The sequence below is a fragment of the Lepisosteus platostomus genome, chromosome 27 (assembly GCF_059453375.1).
Source record: "Lepisosteus platostomus isolate fLepPlt1 chromosome 27, fLepPlt1.hap1, whole genome shotgun sequence".
NCBI classification, from domain to species: domain Eukaryota; kingdom Metazoa; phylum Chordata; class Actinopteri; order Semionotiformes; family Lepisosteidae; genus Lepisosteus; species Lepisosteus platostomus.
This window is the reverse complement of record NC_142637.1, coordinates 6,468,016-6,488,673: the sequence shown is the minus strand read 5'-3', so window position 1 is coordinate 6,488,673 and position 20,658 is coordinate 6,468,016. Positions and strand designations below refer to the sequence as shown.

Here is a 20,658-nt window from a genome sequence, read left to right as displayed (position 1 = left end):
TGGTACGTTTGATTGACAGGGATAGTAGCAAATTACGTTTTTTATGCGGGAGCTTCTTTTTGATTGATGGAACTATTGACCAATAGTGTTGCGGACCGAGAGTACGCATAACAGAAATGACCCAATGAAGTCGCGCTGCGGTATGGCGAGGGCGGGAGCTTCCAAAACAGCTGATGGTGGACTGGGCTTATGACGGGGATAAACCATAATAACAGCCAGACATCATGAGGGACCTGAGTGCTCTGATTTTCGGAGCTATATTGGTAAAACAGGTGAGATACTGAATATCTCCGATTCGCTGTAGTACATATTGCATTAAGCAGGGCTTTCGAGCGTTAACGATTTTAAGTAAATAGCTGAAATCCGACCTAAGGGGGCGATATTCTGGTTGGTAGCTATTATAATTAATGGGCCCATGTAATGAGTCTTCTGATGGATAAGCGAGTGTAAAAAAGCGATGCTTCACTTCTTATAATTATTATTTTTACATTCAGCTCCTCAATGTATATACTTCCTTTGTACAGAACCTAGAATTCCTCGATGTAATACGTTTTTGGGTTCCTTCTCCTATAAACTAACATCTACAACAGTTACCTCTGCTGCTGTTGATAGATGTGGATCAGCTGGACCTGAGCTGAGCACTGTTCCGGGGGAAAAAAGAAGATTTTTCTTTACTGCGCGTTAGATCCAGATGAAGACGAGGGCAAACATGTTAAAACCCCCTACAAGAACGTTTAATTCACAAAACAGCGGCCAATATGCAGTCTGCAGTTCAATTCCAGTGGTTACCGGCTCCTTTTTTTTCCTTGTTAGAAAGAAACCGTCCGCATTTTGATTGTAACCTTGTGGTTAACCGAACTGAAAATGGCTGTTAAAAAAACAAAATTAACATCAATATGTAGCGAACATGCTATTAGCGTTGTCCTAGAAAAGGAACCAAGAAAAGTGACCATTTTAATGTTTATAAAGAAATCGCGATGGGAGGCGCACTGACCTGTGAATCCATTCAAAGCGCCGAAACCTGGAAATTTAAAACGATGGACTATTTAGTTTTTCAGCTATCCCATGAGACGTTGGTATTAGAGACTTTATTGCTGGGCGAATTATTTTTTTTAAGTACATGAGTTGGTCGTCTGAGACTAAACATCGCCAGAGTATCGCCCAGAACACTGATTCAATAGGATACAGTACCCAGAACAGTAATCCTCATTACCGAAGAGCTGTGGGACAGACCAAAAAAAAAATAGACAAAATCCTCAAAATCACTGACAGAGTCCAAGTAACGTCCTTCTTCAGAAGAGGATACAAAGAGAAACTACAGGACAGTGCATTTAAAACTGTGACCAGGGGGACTCCTCTTTACACAAAGGCTTGTGGGGAGGCAAGCTGGCACCCTTGTTGCTGAAGAGGTACCCTGAATTAGCAACACCTGGGAGAGGGTCTTTGAATAAGTTAGCCATTAACAACCAAATTCAGATGAACCGAATGGCGTCCACTCACTTGTCATACGGGGTAATAACTGTGAGCAGTAGTGTGAGTGTTTTGTTGTTGCTTAACATGAATACTCTTTTCCATGTAGGTAATGGGATAAGGCATCTATCCACACTGTTTCAGTAGGGATCCCCGCAGTCACCCACAGCGCCAGGATGACTGAGACCCATCCATTTTCTAACTGCTTTATCCAGTACAGGGACGCTGGGGAGCTGGAACCTATCCCAGCAAGCAACAGGCACCAGGCAGGATACACCCTGCACAGGATGCTAGTCTATGACAGGGCAGACAGACACACACACTCACACACACTCACAACGGGGCCAGATTTCCCAGAAGACAGTTAACCCACCATGTCAGTGGACTGTAAGAAGAAACTGGAGCACCTGGAGGAAACCCATGCAAACGTGGGAAGAGCATGCAAACTCCACACAGACAGCACCCGAGATCTGGCATTGAACCCCAGCAATACTAACCACTGCATCACTCTACCTTCCTAAAACGGGGCTGCTGTGCTTAGTTCTCTCGGTGCCTTCTGAACAGTTACTGCCATGGCACCTAGGGAGGGGAGAGTCAAGTAAAAGGCCCAGAAGTATTCAAATATGCATTGGGAAACGCACCTGATTACGAGTGTTGTTGCCACAGGTGCTGGGGGAGTATGGCATGGCGCACGTCAGTGAGAGAGGGAAGAGTAAAGGGAAGGACTACTGCATCCTGTTCAACTCCCAGTGGGCACACCTACCTCAGGATCTCAACAAGGCGGTGAGTAGAGTCCAGGAATTCTGCAGCCGCCCAGCCTGCGGCCCCCCTCTCGCGACCCTGCTCTCCGGGCAGACCGTATTGCAGCTGCTCCTCGAAGGGGCGGGGCGCAGAGGTGAGGTTTTCCTCACGGGCACCAGGGGTTGACCCCCAGGGCCACACGTGTTGAATCAGCCCAGTCAGACCGCCCCTGCATGGAAACAAACCGCAACAAACGTCGGGGAATGTGCAAGCTCCACTCGGACAGAATGGCACACACTTCCTTCAGTGTTAAGCTCGTTTGCATGCCTGTGATTGTTTCAAGTGGTTCAATGCTGGTAAACACATATCGTCTTACAACTAATAGGTAGGCAGACACTTTGCTGCAAATAAATGACCCCCGCCTCTGGGAAGCTTTATAGTTTCTTTGTCTTTGGGCAACATGGGTGGAATTACACAGGCACCTTTGAACTGCGTGCAGGGTGTGCAAGCAGGCAGTGGTTCGAACTCACCCTTGTGAAATGCCGATCAGTGCTCTGATGGAGTCCGAGCTGACTGACCTGAGAAAGGTGCACAGCCCTGCTAGCAAGGGAGTTCTGTCTCTCATGGATTCTGTGCAATTTCTAGCCCCGGCCAGACTGCAGTGATGCTAACGAGTCCCAGCCAAATCCTTTTTTTTGGGAATTATTAATTTTAATGAAAAGGTAAAATGGCACAAGAGCCGTGTCTCAGGTTCAGACCCTGTCAGGGGCTGCTTTTGCCTGGTGAAAAGGTACCAGACTGTGCAGCAGCAGTATCCCTGAAGGCTTTGGGGTAGAGGCTGCTCTCCCAGTAACATGAGGATCCCATCTGTCGTGCGAGTGTGAGAGCATGTTTGTGGACGCTACCTGTCTCGGCGGCTCACACTGCTCTGCCCCAGTGCAGGGACTGTGTCTACAGCCTAAAAAAACAGGAACTCCAGTTTAATAGCACTGCTGGGCCCAGGTGTCTCTGAACTGTTTGTTTTGCCCTGTTTAAACAAGTGCTACAATTCCAGCTTCCAGGGCAGAATGCTAAGAGAACAAAAAGTGTTTTTTCAGTGGGGCCACACCCGTCCAGCTGAGTGCAAGACTTTACTGAGCTCCGTAAAGGATCACCTCATGTGTGAGCGTAAGACAAGCATTTCCAAAAGAAAAAAATCCTTGCTGTTGTGTGTCTCTTGTAGTCGGTCTTCTGGGCAAATATAAAGGAGTCTTCTTTCCCACTTTCTTCTGTCGCTCTCAAACTCTTCAGTCCCGGCTCCAGATCCATGACCTGACTGCTTCTGTGCTGTGCTCCCCGTCAGAGGTGCCCGCAGGTGGGTTCCCCAACCGCATTCCCATGGTGCTTAGGGGGAACTGCACTTTCTATGAGAAGGTCAGGCTGGCTCAGATCAACGGGGCCAAGGGGCTGCTCATCGTCAGCAAAGACAGGCTGGTGAGTGGCCAGCTGGGCACTGATTATCCCTCTCTTCCTGTCCATCCACCCGTTTTCCAACCGCTTTGTCCAATACAGGGTCACAGGGGAGCTGGAGCCTATCCTGACAAACAGTTGGCACAAAGCAGGATACACCCCAGACAAGATTCCAGTCCATCACAGGGCACAAACAGACACACACACTCACACCAGGGCTAATTTTCTGAGGATCTACTAGTAGGTCTTTTGGGCTTTGGAAGGAAATCAAAGCACACTCTTATTAGCTGGTAAATAATTCATTTGCATTTATATAGCACCTCAAGTCTAAAAGCATTTTTCATATATGAGGGGACCCATTTCATCCACCACGGAAGTGCTGCACAGACCTGGAACTGTCCTTACCACGTTTTACAGGATTGCTATTGAGAGTGTGCTCGCGTTTGGCAGCAGCTCGTTGTCTGACCGGAAGGCGTTACAGGGAGTGGTCAGGTCAGCCCAGTCCATCACTGGAGTACAGCTCCCCTCTATTGTGGACATCTTTACAGCTCGCTGTCTCAGGAAGGCTGGACGTATCGTAAGGATACCAGTCATCCTGGTTTCTCATTTTTCTCTCCCCTTCACTCTGGTAAGCATTATAGGAGCATAAAAGCAGAAACTTCCAGATTCAGAGAATTTTTTCCCACAAGCTTTCAGATTACTGAACTCTACCCCCACCACTGACTCTCACTGATGGTTTTTTTTAAAGTTGTATGTTATTTAACTTGTTGTTGCTACTTCTGTTCTGTGTTTATTTTTTGGTGATTCCTTTAATGTCTTTGTTTTTAGCAGACATGCACATAACCACTGCATTGCACTTGTGCATATGACAAATAAACTGCACTGAACTGAACGTGGCAGTTGTTATGTACCAGCAGATCTTCCTTATGACTGTCAGTGTGGTCATTCGTGCTCTTTTCTTCTGAAAAGAGTAACTTGGAAAGACCCTCGGACTAGGCTGACATAAGCTGATATTATGAATTTGCACATATCCTGTGTTAATTTTTTGTCACAGCCTTTCTGAATCCTGAATACTGTATTCAGCTGTCTCTTTTAAGCATGTCTTCATTCTGGCTCGAATGGAAAATACAGTATTCACTTTGACTCCTTGCAGAATGAACTAGAGCGTCTGTCCCTTCTCAGATGTAGTTACTGAGTTCAGGTATTTCATGTTGCATCCCTGACACCTGTGTGTATATTCTGCAGACCCCCCCTGCAGGAAACAGGACCCAGTATGAAGAGATTGACATCCCTGTGGCCCTCCTCAGCTTCACAGACATGCTGGACATCAGCAAGGTAAGTAATGCTTTTGGAGAATGCGTAAGAAACAGCAGTCTGATCCAAGCTAAATGCGCCTTCTGTGTCCGTGCCTCACGGCATGCCTTATTAGCTGTGCTATAATCTAGCTGGTATGTCTGATTGCAGTTTACTGTGTAACATGAGAGATGTCATTTGCCATTGAAATTTACTTCAAAGGACAGTGCAGTTGAATGGTCTATAAATAGAATAAATGTGTGAAGTATATAATTCACTCAAGATATTTTTAGATATTCTAACTGATTTAAGTTAACATAGAAAAAAATCAGGAGGTATTTAAACACTGTTGTATATGATCCATTTCCCTGATGCTAAAAGACAGAATCATTGAAAAAAATCATTCAAAATCATTCAAAAATTGAATCAATGCATTTCAATTTGGTCCCAGCTCCTTTGTGTATGTTAATGATGTTTGTACTGCTTAGAAGTACAGTGTGTATCCTCCTGGGAGATTATGATTTCCATGAAGGAATTCTGCAGTTGGGGTGGCACATTGATTAGCATTGCTGTGGCCCTGGGTTTAATCCCAGACCTGGGGTGCTGTCTGTGTGGAGTTTGTATGTTCTCTATGTGTTTGTGTGGGTTTCCTCTAGGTGCTCTGGTTTGCTCCCATGGTCTAAAGGCATACTTAATTAATTAGCTTCTGGGAAAATTTGGCCCTGGTGTAAGTGTGTGCCTGTGCCTGATTTGTGATGGAATAGTGTCCTGTCCAGGGTGTGCCCTGCCTTGTGATGGAATGGTGTCCTGTCCAGGGTGTGCCCTGCCTTGTGATGGAATGGTGTCCTGTCCAGGGTGTGCCCTGCCTTGTGATGGAATGGTGTCCTGTCCAGGGTGTACCCTGCCTTGTCCCTGCTGCTTGCTGGGATAGGCTCCAGCTCCCCTGCAACCCTGAAGCAGATAAAGCAACTAGAAAATGAATGGATGGATGGAATGCTGTGAACGTTAATGGAGATGTTTCTTGCTGTAGACCTTCGGGAAGGGCGGAGAAGTCGCCCTGTATGCACCAAATGAGCCGGTCCTTGATTACAACATGGTGATCATTTTCCTGATGGCTGTGGGCACCGTGGCTATTGGAGGCTACTGGGCTGGGAGCCGGGACATCAAGAAGTAAGTCATGCGCACCTCAGTGTTTCAGTATCGGGTTTGCTGTCTTGAAGAGTAAAAGGTTCACTGGCTTATTAGGGATTTAACACAATTGCAGTGTCACTTTCTCCGTTGTCAACTAAAAACTTCAACCTGTACAGTGATTGTTTGGTGTACCTATTTTTTATCCTTTTAAATATACTGTATGTTCTTAACATTCACTGTAAAATCAAATTTCATACCACTGACTAGATATAAGGACATTTTGAATTTACTTAAAACATTAAGTCATCTGCCAGGTAAAAAAGAATATACTAATTAAGATGATGAGTTTCAGCCATTTTCTGGCTGTTTGCTTAGTATGTGGGCTTTAATTTAGCTTTTTTAGAAGGTCCCCAAACAAAATCTTGTTTACATTAGCTGCGTTTAAAGGGTTAGTAGAAGATACTTTATTATGATCATTTATATACGTAGTGGCCAGTCCTGATGTCTGCAGGATTGCATAACATTAATCTAGGGTTGAAAATGCAAAGTGACGTGCGCAGAGATGCTCTGCAGTGGTGACCCAAGTCTGGTGACTGCTGATGTTGCCGGCTGCATTGTGTTTCAAATCGGCCGCTGAGATCGAACCCGTGTGTGTTTCCTGCAGGCGATACATGAAGCACAAGAGGGATGACAGTGCAGAGAAGCAGGACGAGGAGACCGTGGACGTGACTCCTATCATGATCTGCGTGTTTGTGGGCATGTGCTGCTCCATGCTGGTCATGCTGTATTACTTCTATGATCACCTAGGTAATGGCCAGGTGGAGGCGCTATTATCTGCGTTGCTCTTGCAAGTTAGCAGGGGGTGGGAAGCAAATTAGATTCACTCAGCGCTGTGAGCCGGAGGGATCAAGATGTGTGCACTGGCTCGCGCGCCTTGCAGCTTTCTAAGCATTCATCATAGAGGACTGTTTTCAGAAGCCGTCCATCTGGATGAATTGTGTTAGACTGGCAGCTGATGATCTGAGCCGAAACACTGGGGCATCATGAACAACACCGTCGTCAGGCTGGGAGGGAATAACTCTGCTGTGAAGTACAGATAAAGATGGCAGGGTAACAGCGGCCAGGGAGTCGGTTCAAAAGATAAGGGCCTTTCTACTGAAGGAATTGGAGTAGAACAGAACACTGTGGCAGTAAGATAGGTTGAGGAGCCCTCTCAGACCAGGGGGATGAGCTGGCAGCAGACAGAAGGCAGAACAGAACAGGGAAGCTGTGCAGACAGGCATGTCAGGTAATAATAATAATAATAATAATAAATAATAATTGCTTACACTTATATAGTGCTTTTCTGGACACTCCACTCAAAGCGCTTTACATGTAATGGGGATCCCCTCCACCACCACCAGTGCGAAGCCCCACCTGGATGATATGACGGCAACCATAGTGCACCAGAACGCTCACCACACACCAGCTCTCAGTGGGGAGGAGAGCAGAGTTAATGAAGCCAATTCATAGATAGGCAGATTTCTAAGGATGCTAGGCCGTGGTCATGGAGCAACAAGGAGACAATAGGATCTGGATCTGAATCTGGACTGAGGAGTGAGACGGGTTCAGGCAGAACCCAGGACATATAACTGGCAGAACACACATAACCTATGAAAATGTTGCTGCATGTTTAGCGTAGGCTGTCTAAATAGACAACTTTTTAGTGGTCAGAACCGTGTGAGTTCAGAACACAAGGATGCCCATGCTGCAGCCCATGTTGCTCTGGGAAGTCTGGTATTTAATCCTTGAGCCCTGTCCGGCCGTTGCTTGACGGATAAAAAGTACAGGATCCCTATGGGGATCCGGGGCGGAGCGGTGGCTCTGTGGCTAAGGATCTGCGCCTGTGACTGGAAGGTTGCCGGTTCAAATCCCGCGGCCGGCAGAGGAATCCTACTCCATTGAGCTAACTGCTCCAGGGGCGCCGTACAATGGCAGACTCTGCGCTCTGACCCCAAGCTTCTCTCCCTATCTGTGTGTCTGTGTCTCCATGGAGAAAAAGCTGGGGTATGCGAAAACACGAATTCCTCATGCAAGAAATTGTACAGGGCTAATAAAGAAACCCTGATACAGCTTCACGGTATCCTCTCCCCCCTTCTCTCCCCAGTGTACATGATAATCGGAATATTCTGCCTGGCAGCCTCCATAGGGCTCTACAGCTGCCTATCCCCCTTCGTGCGGAGAATCCCCTTCGGGAAATGCAGGTTAGCGTCCCTGGGAGAAGAAGCATCGTCTTTTCTGGGGGGTTTTATTTTGCACTCCCTTTTGCGCTTCTCCTGTTGTTGAGTTTTTGTGCAGTATCTGTTCTGTCCGTTTGCAGAATCCCTGAAAATAACCTACCGTACTGCCACAAGCGCCCCCAGCTGCGGATGCTCCTGCTGTGCATGTTCTGCGTGGCAGTCAGCGTGATCTGGGGAGTCTTCAGGAACGAGGACCAGTGAGTCCGGGCCCCGCCTGGGAGAGCTGTCGGCACAAAGGGTGGAACCACACCGAGGCAGCAGCAGAGCGATCCAGACATCAGTGCTTCCCTTTAGACCCAGTTACCTGTAAAACACATCGGTGCCTATTTAGGAGTACCCGAATGAAGAGAGTAATCACATAATTAGATCAACGATGTTGGAGAGCTTGGCTAAAACAGAAACCACTAGATCTTGCAGGAAGGACTGTGAGACCCCTGAATTGGGGCCTAACTGGTATTGGTATCTGCTGATGAGAAAGATGCAGTCCTGAGACGAAGTGATAACGTGTGCATATATACAGTAGATGAGACAAATGTGTTCTGTTACCGTTCACAGGTGGGCCTGGGTGCTGCAAGACACTCTGGGGATTGCATTCTGCCTTTACATGCTCAAAACTATCAGGTTGCCTACTTTCAAGGTGCGTTGCATGTTGTTGAGAGTCTGCTGTGTATAGTGGTACGGTTTTGTTTTAGTCACAATCCGCCCATGAGATTTTGTTTGTGCAGATTTTTGTTTGCACGTCATGTTCGTGGGTTATCTAAAGAATCGGTACACAGAGGAAATAGAGACTGATATTGCAGTGGGAATAGCCTAAGAGCACCTCATTCACAAATCTAGCAATTGAGGGTGTGTGTCAGCAGTGGATCACTTGACACATGTAATAACCATCCGTGTATTATGTGTCCCTTATGTGGACTCGGACACATTTAGAAACCACATCTGTCAAAGGCCACATGTCATGTAGACCTTGCTAATGATAATATGATTTCCACTGCTTAAGTAATTCACACATCTAAACACAAGTCATGTGAGAAAGCAGCTAAAGTTACCAGGCATTTGTAAGCATAATAAGGATGAGTCAAACATTGAAAACATAGGAATGCTACTTTAGAATATAATATAATCTTAAAATATTTTATTTAAAACGGAAGTAATAATATTATTGTACTTTGGATCTTTCTTTTTCCTCTCTCAAATGATAATGCAACCTTCCCCCATAGGCAAGGGAAAGGCCTCCATCAACTGTGCTGCAGGCCAGCCTTGTATAAGAAGGATCTCTGACCATTACACCTAGTTTTTATCATTGCAAACACAAGCCAGACGTGCCCTGCAGTCAGAAAATACTGCCCGTCATTACCCCCCTTTGAATATTCAGCACACGGAAATCTACACATCTTCAGAGCGGCTTTCAGTGCACACCTGTCGTTGTCTTGCACACATCACTTTAAATTGGAAATGAGGTCCCTCATCTGAAACGTTCTCGTTCTTTGTCTGCAGGCCTGCACTTTGCTGTTGACCGTGCTGTTTGTCTACGATGTTTTCTTTGTATTTATAACCCCATTCTTCACAAAGGTACGTGCGGTTTACCTCTTCCTTTCATTTAACGGCCAATGCCAGTATTGGATCAGTCAGTACTTGGGCAGTGTGAGCCTGGAATGGATTAAGAGAATGGGAATGGATTAATAGAAAAATAATTATTAGACATAAGTTGAAGATATACACAATTAAGGCAGCTTCTGAAGACTCGACTCAGTGGTTTTGACGGATGGATGCGATCTGTTTCTTTCCAAAACTTGATTTCCCCTTTTACCCACAGAGTGGTGAGAGTATCATGGTGGAAGTAGCTGCTGGTCCTTCAGATTCATCTACCCATGAGAAGGTGAGACGATCGAGGAAGGTATATACAGAAATAAAAAAACAACCCGTTTATTCTTCAAGACCTAGCCATAGGCTGGCCGCATCTGCCATCTGAAAAAACAGAAAAGGATCTGGTCATCTGCTAAAAACGTCAGATGATGTCATGTCTTTAATGAATTAGTTTGAGTTTCTTGGACAGTTCTCTTCATCTTGAAAACGAAATCCGTTGAATACAAAAACACGTGGAAAAGGGGGCTGATACGTTTTGCAGAAGAAAAAAAGCATCTTACCCTTGTGTCCCGGTAGTTCTCCTGCATTGCATTAGAACAGCTGTTGTAGTTAAATGCAACTTCATGCGATTTTAAGGTCATCTCAAGTCTCTGCCCAGTCTTGTAAAACTGTTTTTTTTGGCTGCAGTTCGACAAGTTTAAAAAAACCCAATACTGCACCTGATGATTGACAGTAGCTAGTGAATCGTCACCAAGATGGAGCACAAGAGAGCAACACAGTCACACAAGGCAGACAATCATAGGACACACCCTACAGTAGGTGCCCGATACTCCCACAAGCAGCTATGACAGAGCTGGAAGATGTCTTTACCTAGAAGCCAACTTGATAATGTTACATACATTTCATTTAAACAGTTTTATTTTTTAACAGAAATAACATTCTTTTTTACAAATTACATTCCAGACATTTTACGAGCCATGACCCGAATATAAATATACGTCGGTTTATGAACGTAATTCATTTCATGAAAACTGTTGCAAGGCGAAAATGAGTAAATAAAGAATTAACTCTCATAAGATGATATGTGTATCCATCCAGTTGGTTCTCGAATTCCAAAAAACTCTCACAGTTTTCAGATGTTTCTTTTGTGTAGTACAAATGCAGGACAATGACAGCAGTATTACTCTTTATGTTAGTTGCTCACCATTAAAGTCTAGTTAAACTAACAGACCTATTTCCATATGTTAAATTATGTTGATGCTGTAAAGTAGTTATGGTGCTTGGCAAACAAAACCCAGTAAGCTATAGATATAACCTTTTTTTAAAATAAAACCTTCATTATTAATCTCACAATTAAAATTCAATAAATACAAGTAAAACTAAATTAAAGAGTGTATAGCGTTCTTTAGTCCAACACTACATACTGCAGTATATTCCTCCACCTACAATAGGATGAAATTGTGACATTAATTGTGCATGTTGTAGCAAAAACATGTTCATATTTCAAAAGACGTGTACAATAGAAATTTGCCCATTTGGCTGTTGCAAAATGTGTAATACGAGTGGAGAGGACGATGTCGGAGCTTGGGAACTGTGCCGTGTTTGGAAGTGCCTGCAGCAGGATGCTCAACAGGGAAGGAGTTTTGCTTGTTGTAGACGAGATAGGTTTGAGGGTAACAATTTGCATGCTCCGTTGTAGCGAAAATTCAGAAATCTGTGGATAAATCAGGGGTTGCCTGTACTTAAGCTCATGCCTACCTTGTACACATGCTGTGCACGATTTTTCATATTGCAGTGCAAATGTTATGAACTTGGATTGTCCTCCTAGTGGTGATACTGGTGCTCTCCTAAGACCCAAAGCACTCCTGGTGCGACGTGTGTCACAATACCTGGTTCTTATTGTCCTGTGCCACGTTGCTCCACAGCTGCCTATGGTTCTGAAGGTTCCTCGGCTGAACTCCTCGCCCCTGGCTCTTTGTGACCGTCCTTTCTCCCTCTTGGGGTTCGGGGACATCCTGGTGCCCGGTAAGATCAAGACCAAGCCGGGGAGTGCCAGCGTAGGTTCTGGGGACCCACACACCTGGGTATCAGATGGGTGAACCCTTAACTGAAACAAACAAATTGCTTGGTTAGAACCTTTGCAGGTTTTTTTTTTTCTGCTTAGAGGTCAAATGTCATAAGTTATAAGAGAGATCACTTTATTGGCCATATACAATTTCTTGTATTAGGAATTTGTCTTTTCGCACACCCCAGCTTGCTCTCCATGAGACACACAGACAGGGAGAGAAGCTGGGGGTCAGAGCGCAGGGTCAGCCATTTATACGGAGCCCCTGGAGCAGCTGGGGTTCAGGGCCTTGCTCAGGGTCCCAACAGAGTAGGATTCCTCTGCACGGCCGCGGGATATGAACCAGCAACCTTCCAGCCACAGGCGCAGATCCTGAGCCACAGAGCCACCACACCCCCCCAAGTTGTGAAACAAAGTATTTAAAAGGCACCCTCCTGCATACTAAAGACCTGAACCCAATTAAGGAGTTCAGAATACGCTTTTTATTAAATCTATTAAGGGTTCAGTTATTTAATTGAGCATTCAGGTGGCACAAAAACCAGTAGGTGTGTTGGGTCTCTGGGCCCCGGATTTGGAAAATTTGATCTACTGTAATATTTCCTTTGGTTCTGAAGAGTGTTGTGTCTTATAGTTTAATTGTTTCAAGAGGGTAAACGGAGGAGACCTGCTGTACTCACCCTGCATGTGCTGTGTTTCTCCTAAAGGACTGCTGGTGGCCTATTGCCACAGGTTTGACATCCAGATGCAGTCCTCCAGGATCTATTTTGTGGCTTGCACTATAGGTAAGCTTGCACATAGAAACAATTCGTCACCTCCTTTCTAAGAACTAGCAGAACCAGAAATGTTGTATATTTGAACAGACATTAAAACTTATTTATTCTTTTCTACTGTTCTGAGCTGAAACCGGTCTGTTAGCAAGCCCGTGCAGCATTTACAATACACACCCTCCGGGTCTTTATTGATTATTGTTTTGCATGTTCAAAGCTCTTTATAACTAACTGTGTTTTTTTAAAACAGCTGATCCTCTATGCTGGGAGTCCCCTGCCTTGACAGGTCTGCTCCTTTTTCTTTACAGCCTATGGAGTCGGCCTGCTCATCACGTTTGTTGCCTTGGCTTTGATGCAGATGGGACAGCCTGCCCTGTTATACCTGGTGCCTTGCACTCTCCTCACTAGCCTGGCGGTGGCGCTGTGGCGCAGGGAGTTGCACATGTTCTGGACAGGCAGTGGCTTTGTGGTGAATACCAGTTTGATATGAGTGCCTGCGGAAATTGCTAATGTTATTGCCAGTAACTAAAATTAAAGTTGAGTAAACCAATCACACACAGAGACATGAAAACCTTTGCAATCTTGGTCACCTTTGCTTTTCTCTCTGTATGTTTTCTGTGGCAGTCAAAGGGCATTTTAGGTCTTAGGGGAAATGCTGTACCTTGTTCTGTGCTGATGTACCATGTTTGTACACACTAGGGAAGAGATATTGAGGTTAAACCTCAATTACATCCCAAGGAGTCAAATTAAATGAACCTAATTGTAACATATTGTCTTTCTGTCTTACCTTCTGCTATTCCAGGTACATTCTAAGAGAATGGTGCATCCTTTGCATATCTAAGGAACAATGCACATGGGAATTATCCTTTCTGTGTACGTTTAGCTAGTACAGGTCAGCAAAAGGGATGTTGGTTTCCTCTTTTGGTCATCTTAGTAAAAGTGCAAGATATTTCCAAATTAGAATGTGTGCATCTTGGGGTGTTGGGATGTTATATTCTTTTTGTTGCTGATGTTTGTCCCATCCTTAGAGAGATTCTTTTCAAATCGTAGGCCACTTTTCCATGTCTGTGTTAGACACATATATGAGAGTCTGCTGTGTGTACATGTGTATGTGTTTTATTGTTGCTCGTCGAGAAGTGGAGTCAAGTTGCCTTCTCGTGCTTCTGCTTCATTTCCTTTTTCTCTCCCCCCCATGTGCTTTTTGCAGAAAGATGTCCCCCAGCCTCCTCTTGTCATGGCGCCCATCAGCTGCACCCAGTCCCCAGAACCACCCACTGAGGAGCCCCTGACCAATCCTGAGTTCCCGGGCGCCGAGGCCACCAATCAAATCGAAGATCCTCCTCCCCAGGCGAAGACCCTCTCCAAAGAGGAGGCTAGCCAGTCTGAATAGAGGACACTGTCTTAGGATATCATTTTTTTAAATATTATTTCTTTGGTTGTTTTTTTTTGTATAAGACTGGGATGTGATTTGGCAAAAGGCCTAGTCTGGTAGGGAGCACTACAGCGGAGTGCAAACGTGAACACTACGTACTTGGCAGCAAGGAAGGAGGGAACTCGGCCACAACACTCAAGTGACATTCAGAATCGCTAAGCTCTAAATTGTGGGTGCTGGAAGGCACGTAGATGAGGCATCACCCCTAACCGAAACACGCCCCCAAAAAGCACAGAGGAGACCACACTGCAGTGCTCATGTGGTGCTTTGGCTGGGAAGTGACATCGGCATCCCCACCCTTTCCCATTTTCCCATTTCGACATGGATCCTACTAGTACCTGTTGTCAAGCAATAATCCTGGCAGACCTGCCTGCGAAACCAGGGGGCTGCTTTGCATCCGCGCCGTGCAGTCGGTCGGCTCAAGTAAAGAGTCAGTCAGTGCAAGAGGCAGCTGTGGATCAGTCAATTGAGGCTTTAGGCTGTTTTTTTTTAAACCCGAGTATGTAAAATGGCACAGTTGCAATATCCAAACACTATGTGGTGCTATTAAACAAAAAGTAGATCATGAGAGAACCAAAGTTCAACGATAACACCTTTAACCAGATGTGATTAAAGTAAGGTGGGTTTTTTTTGCTTGTCTTGATCACATCTTATGCTGGGGTGGAGGTCTCTAATCCTGGTTGTGGAGGTGTGTCTGCAGGCTTTCCTAACACTCTTTAGTGCCGTTGCACCTAAAGACCTGAGAGAAGGTGTTAAATTGGTACAGTTAAGCCCTTAAGAGTACAAACCTGCAGACACACTGGCTCTAAAGCAAAAGGATTTGCGACTCCTAGCATCAAGGGCATATGTGCTCAAGTTTCAATGCTTAAGAATGTGGGTGCAAACAGTATTGCTGAAAATCAACCTGACAACTCTTTTTGTAAGCATGGTGGAACTAGCATTCAAATGCCCAGTTTTGTGCTTGATTTACCCCAATTTTATAATCCTAAAAAAGTAAGAACTTTCTCACCCTAAATCCCAGATTGAGGATGAATGGGTGAAATTTAAAATCTGGTTCAGAATTTGACTAGTGCATTTTTTCCTGGGGAAAAAAAAAGATCTAAAAAACTGTTATCTGTGTGTTTGGTTTATAAGGTTAATGGTGAGGCAGGGTCTTTTTATAGTAATTGACTTAGTGAATTTCCTCCGATTCCTGATATAGGCATTTGCCGTTAAAATGTCTTAGAGAAAAAGAATTTAAAGGAGAAATTAGATGGGGGAATCTACATGAAGTCTCATTTTATCAAAGTGGTGCTGAACAAGACTTTGCTGTATTTCTCTTAGTTTTATACACACCATGTGCCCTTCACACTGTTTTCAGACTGAAGCTCAATGGACTTTCATGTGAGAATCCAGTACATGTTATGGTTACATAGAATTCTCCTTTATATCAGACTCAAATCCAGACCTATTCTTGCACCTAAGTAATGGTCTGAGGTTGAAAATGTACATAATGTTAAAACGTCACTAGAATGTGTTCTTGGATTAGATTTCTGGGTGTTTGTAACCTTCGGACTGTTGTGCCGTCATTAACATTTGGAATTCTCTGTCCCGTGACAGTGGAACACAGTAGGACGTGGGGTTTTGGGCTGTGGAGAAATCAGACATGGGAATGTTAGAAATGTTGCATTGCTAAAGATTCTACACAAAATTCTGTCAGCCTGTTTTTAAAATGCTACATAATTGGGTATACCTGAAATAACTTAGAATTCTGAATGTTCTTCATGCATATTGATGTAATTTTGCTGGACAACTTTTCAGGGATGTAATGAGTTACTCATACTGCTCAACAATATTTATATATATATATCCCTATATTTATCTCTTCATTTTGAGCAGTGCATCTTGAAAAATCCCATGCACTGGATGCAAGGGAAGGATATTTCTCATTTTAAAAAATGTCTTTTGAGATAGTTTGACTCCAGACAACATTCTGCAGAGTTACTGTCCCTTTTTTGGGGGGAACTGGCATTATTGCAGAAAATAGTCACTTCAAAACTGCGAGCAGAAGCATTTCCTTTTCCTCGCCTGAAGGCTGGATGGTGGACAGTATGCTGTTCCCCATAATTACAGAACTGACTCTGTGATATGGTACTGTCCGTGTAGGCAATTTGCTGTTGAGTTGACCTGTGGGTTGTGTCTCAACACAGGTTATAGCAGGGGCTTATACAGCAGTCATGGTTACTGCAAGTAAGTAGCAGTACACTACAGAAGCAAATCTCATGTGTGTGGTATGTTGAGTTGAGTGCCCATGTAAAAGGATGCCTACAGGCCTCAAGCTTGTGTAGAATCTGACTTTGACTGATACTGCTATAAGTGTCAATGGACTGAGGGAGCCAAGTGAGTTTTTAATACCTCAGTTGAGGATCGAGTACAATAAAGTTACAAATAAAAGGCTGTTCCCTGAGTGTTCTTATTTTGTGTGTCCCATCTCTGCAATAAAGAGGTTTGGTTTTGTTCGCCTTCAGGACGTTAAGGGACTGAAGGCTGTGTGGGTTTCATTCTGTCTCTGCTTCTTTAACCTTTCAGCTGTCACTAGTGGGAAATACCCTTTAGACAGCACAAAAGGACAGGATTCTCCAGCTGAACCCTCACTGAGTCTGCTAAAAGACATTCACATTAGTTCCCAGTAGAACTAGTGCAGTTGAAAAGATTTTCACAAATTTCACAAATCGACAGCAGCTATTGTATAAGATGTGGCCTTTTTGGGGATTTTATCATAAAATAAAAAATCTGTGTTCCCTAAATATATTATTTAGTTGCAGTTTTAATCAATTTTCACTTAAACATTTTTGTGTCCTTCGCACAATATATTTTGTGTTTAGCGATGGTTGGCGTCTGCACTTGGATGGCAAATGATTCTGATTCTTGTGCAGATTCCTGGAGCTGTTCCCCAATCCCGATTTCTCTTTATGCATTTTTTTGTTGTTGTTTTGCGTGCCATTAAAAAAGGGTCACAAATCGTACTATACCCCCCAGCTTTTATGAAGCAGATTTCACAACAACTTGAGGGAAATTTGTAACGGTATTGTTGCAATTGTCACTTGTAAGAGAGATGTGGCATCCTAGGTTTGCAGTAGAAATGGCTTCTGTCTTTTGAAACATTGGGCTGAGCTACACAAGCAGGCAGTGCTAAATAGGTCTGACTGATGCAGGGGGAGGTTGATTGTAATCTGAAAGCCTGTCTCTGCTCACACCACACTGCAGCACTGAGTGTGCAGAGAATAGGATTACAATGTACCTCCTGGTGCATTAACAAAGAGCTACTTGTGGCTTTAACTGCCTCTGCCTGGAGTCTCTCTGGAGAGACAACACTTTGAAAGGTGTCTTTGTTCTGGAGTGTTGACTGGTTGTCCTAAAGCTCCAGAATGCTTGCTTAGATTTGTGTTTCTCAGTTTTGTATTTGCTTTTAACACACAATTTCTCAGTACTCTCTGAAAGTATTAAATTGGTGTGATAGGATTAAGACATGCACCAATTAAAAAGTAGTTCAGGTGGGGAGCTGCGTCAGCATGCGTAGGCTGCAAAGGAACAAGTAATAGGTTTATTCCATGCTGAAAAAAAGAAGAAAGAGAACACAACGTTTCGGCTGTGGAGCCTTCTTCAGGTGTTCTCTTTCTTTTTTTCAGCATGGAATAAACCTATAACTTGTTCCTTTCCAATTAAAAAGTATATTAAGTACCACACTTGTGCTCGTTTCATCCTTTGTCTTTGCTTCATGGGTTACAGGTAAATGAGTTTCCAGTAACCTTTCCCACTGTTAGGCTTCATAATTTTGCTCTCAAGCAATTTATACCTGGGTCATAAAAACACACCTACCAGCACTGGTCATGGCTGGAGCCCAGCTGATTTTCTTCCAGGTCTGTTCAGCTTGTATATTAACCTGTTTCACAGGTGACAATTACAATGGGCTTGCTCAAGCATTCTGGGTACGAATACCTTACCCACGGCTGCATCAGCTTTTTCTCCATCTGGGATTTGAACCCTCAACCGTCTAGTCAGGTGGCTTGAGTGCTATACACTACACCACACTGACATCCCTGCTCCATGACTTGGGTGCTCCTTTGGGAAGAAATAGACGCACACAAGTCGAGATACTTCGGAGACTCTTTCAGGATTAACTCCTTTGCCATCCCAGAACACCAAACTGCTTTCCACAGCCCTGGGAAAAAGTCTTGCAGCTCTAACCTCTGGGGGCCTTATAAATTATACAGTAATGCATTTAAATCTACCACAGTAGCTGAAGGAGCGGGAGTTTTGTTTTTGTTTTTTGGTGTGTGTGGTTCAGCGTGTGCGGATGGGGGGGGATTTTGTAGTCATCGATGAGAAACATAGGGTTACTCACCCACAAGGCACCAAGTCGAAAAAAATATAAGTGGCATGCCACAGGAACGCAGCACAGGACAGAGGTGACAGGAATAGATACTGAATAAACGCTGTAGCCCGGAGGACATCAACTGAAAAACGAGCATAAGGGAGTCACAAATGAAAACGGACTCCAGTCCTCACCGTATCGAATAGTTATAAATGGACGACTTTCAACCAGTGTACAAAAGCTGTCCAACACGAGTGTGTTTCGGGAGCTGCGAACGTACTGTGTACCAGATAACACTTCATGACTTAAAAAACAACAACCCAGCACCATTACCGAAAAGTGACCAAAGCGACGTTTCAGAATTCGATTTCTCCTAACCTCCCTTGCGAAAGAATAAGATAACTTTGTGTACAGGGCAAAACATATCCCTAGGTTAAAAGGAAAACTGGCTGAGAACTAGAGTACAGGTCGCGTTTTATACTTAAATATAGGTGTTTAAGAGAGAGTCGCCGTTGTAAGTGTTGTGAATTTGTCTGACTCGTTCGTTATTAGAGTGTAGCCGTTGTGTAAGTGTACTCTTAAGGTGAGGTATTTAATCCTGTAAGTAGCAGAGAACAACAGCCCACCCTTTTCCAAACGACTGGAGCGCTCTGTTGAAGGGGGTACAACAGCAGCTGGGCTCTGACTGTTTGCTCACGATGAGCATTGCAAGACTACTACCCTTTTTTTTTTTCAAGCAATCAGGATGTCGCACTGAAGTAAAACAAATAAAACCAGGCGAATCGTACTTCCTTAGTTTCACTACTACCCAGTTTAAAAAGAACAAATTTCTCGCAAAACCTACCGATTTCTAAAATTGTCTCAAGGCAACCGTAATACCCTAGAGCCGAGATGAGCGGAACAATTGTTCACTGCAAGTCATTATGCAGAAGCATACAGCCAGACCAAATCTCCATGATTTCTTTCAATTATCCATTTTAACAATTTACATTTTTAAACCTTTCTGATTCATTTTTAACCTTCTAAGACGCACACAGCTGTACCTAAACAGGCTGATTTGTCATGCATTTCACGCTGGTCTGATGAAATGATTGGTTTGCTCATGAGCTTTAGTTCTAATGCGAATATTTTGATCTACAGCAGTATATAAATGCTTTATCAAAAAAAAAAGCCTAAAAGGAAGACGTGGCCGTTCTTAACGAGGGTGGTGACTGCAGCCTTCTGCTGTGTGTGAGGAACAGGGTTCAAATCTCGAGAAGAGATGAGTCGTGGTTGCTGGATGATGTGCGACCCCCGGCAAACTCTAAAGAAACACGAAAAAACGTCCCAAGACTCGAGCTAATCTACAAATAAAGGAGACTAACACGGGGATTTAGGAGTAAAAGACGCTGTTGAGATCACCGCAAGCGCCCGAGAATGGCAAAAAGCAATTGACTGAATCCATCAGTACATCACGGAGCGACTCTGGCAGACGGGGAGTTGATTGAACTGAACACCATCTTTCTAATGCTAATCTTCTCTCCGAGGTTTCGACACAAAATGACCTCATGCTGACTGTTAGCCACCCTCACGGTCAGTCTATAATAATAAACTAAACCACTTTGTGTGTGAAGACTTTCAAAGCGTAGCAAGTGTTTGAACCAGTGTTTCCATTTCTGGAGTTGTGTTGTCCAGTATAGTCCCGTTCCCTCACTGTTAACAGCAGAGGTTAGCAACTTTTTTTTTCTTGGTTAAAAAAAAAAACATGTAACCAACTAACGACCGTTTCTCATATCACCACGAAACGTGTACAGTTTTTATTGTCTCCTCGATATTTTCGAAGCTTGCATCAAATAATACGAAAATCCGAATACAAAAATATCAAAGATATTGAAGAACAAATAAGGGTTTGAAGAATAAAACCTTACTCCTGTTATAAAGGCTTCACACAAGACCCATAAAGGAAAAGTGTCCTGAAGTTTTTGTTCTTGTCAGTAGCAATTTAGAAAGAAACCCGATACTTTTAAATCCATCCATTCATTGTCTAAGCGCTGTATCCCATACAGGGTCGCGGGGGATACTCTTACATTTAAAAAAAATGATCTGTATTT

At 44.0% G+C, this 20,658-nt stretch overlaps 1 protein-coding gene and 1 long non-coding RNA gene across 4 annotated transcripts in view; one reads left to right on the top strand and one right to left on the bottom strand.

Annotated features, from left to right (window-relative positions):
• The first annotated feature begins 125 nt into the window (after positions 1–125).
• sppl2b (signal peptide peptidase like 2B) lies at positions 126–16,647 on the top strand. 2 transcript variants are annotated; one of them, XM_088621838.1, is made up of 15 exons: positions 126–272; positions 2,137–2,253; positions 3,502–3,684; positions 4,906–4,995; positions 5,984–6,123; positions 6,749–6,891; positions 8,231–8,327; positions 8,444–8,560; positions 8,919–9,000; positions 9,861–9,935; positions 10,180–10,242; positions 11,876–11,975; positions 12,720–12,797; positions 13,091–13,251; positions 13,990–16,647. In XM_088621838.1, exons 1-15 carry the CDS (start codon positions 225–227, stop codon positions 14,170–14,172), a joined length of 1,677 nt encoding a protein of 558 aa, XP_088477964.1. In that variant the 5' UTR covers positions 126–224; the 3' UTR covers positions 14,173–16,647. The 2 variants fall into 2 exon arrangements, with proteins under 2 accessions (XP_088477964.1, XP_088477965.1); XM_088621839.1 differs by having other exon boundaries at positions 13,091–13,318; positions 13,990–14,128.
• LOC148639166 (uncharacterized) overlaps positions 9,929–20,658 on the bottom strand; it is a 19,977-nt gene continuing 9,247 nt past the window's right edge. Inside the window, exons 4-5 of one of the 2 annotated variants that reach the window (XR_015930781.1) lie at positions 11,840–12,057; positions 9,929–10,013 (exon numbers count right to left, since the gene is read on the bottom strand). This is a non-coding gene — a long non-coding RNA (uncharacterized LOC148639166). Of the gene's footprint in view, positions 10,014–11,839; positions 12,058–18,599; positions 18,711–20,658 lie in introns of those variants that run through there. The other variant, XR_015930782.1, reaches the window with a different exon arrangement.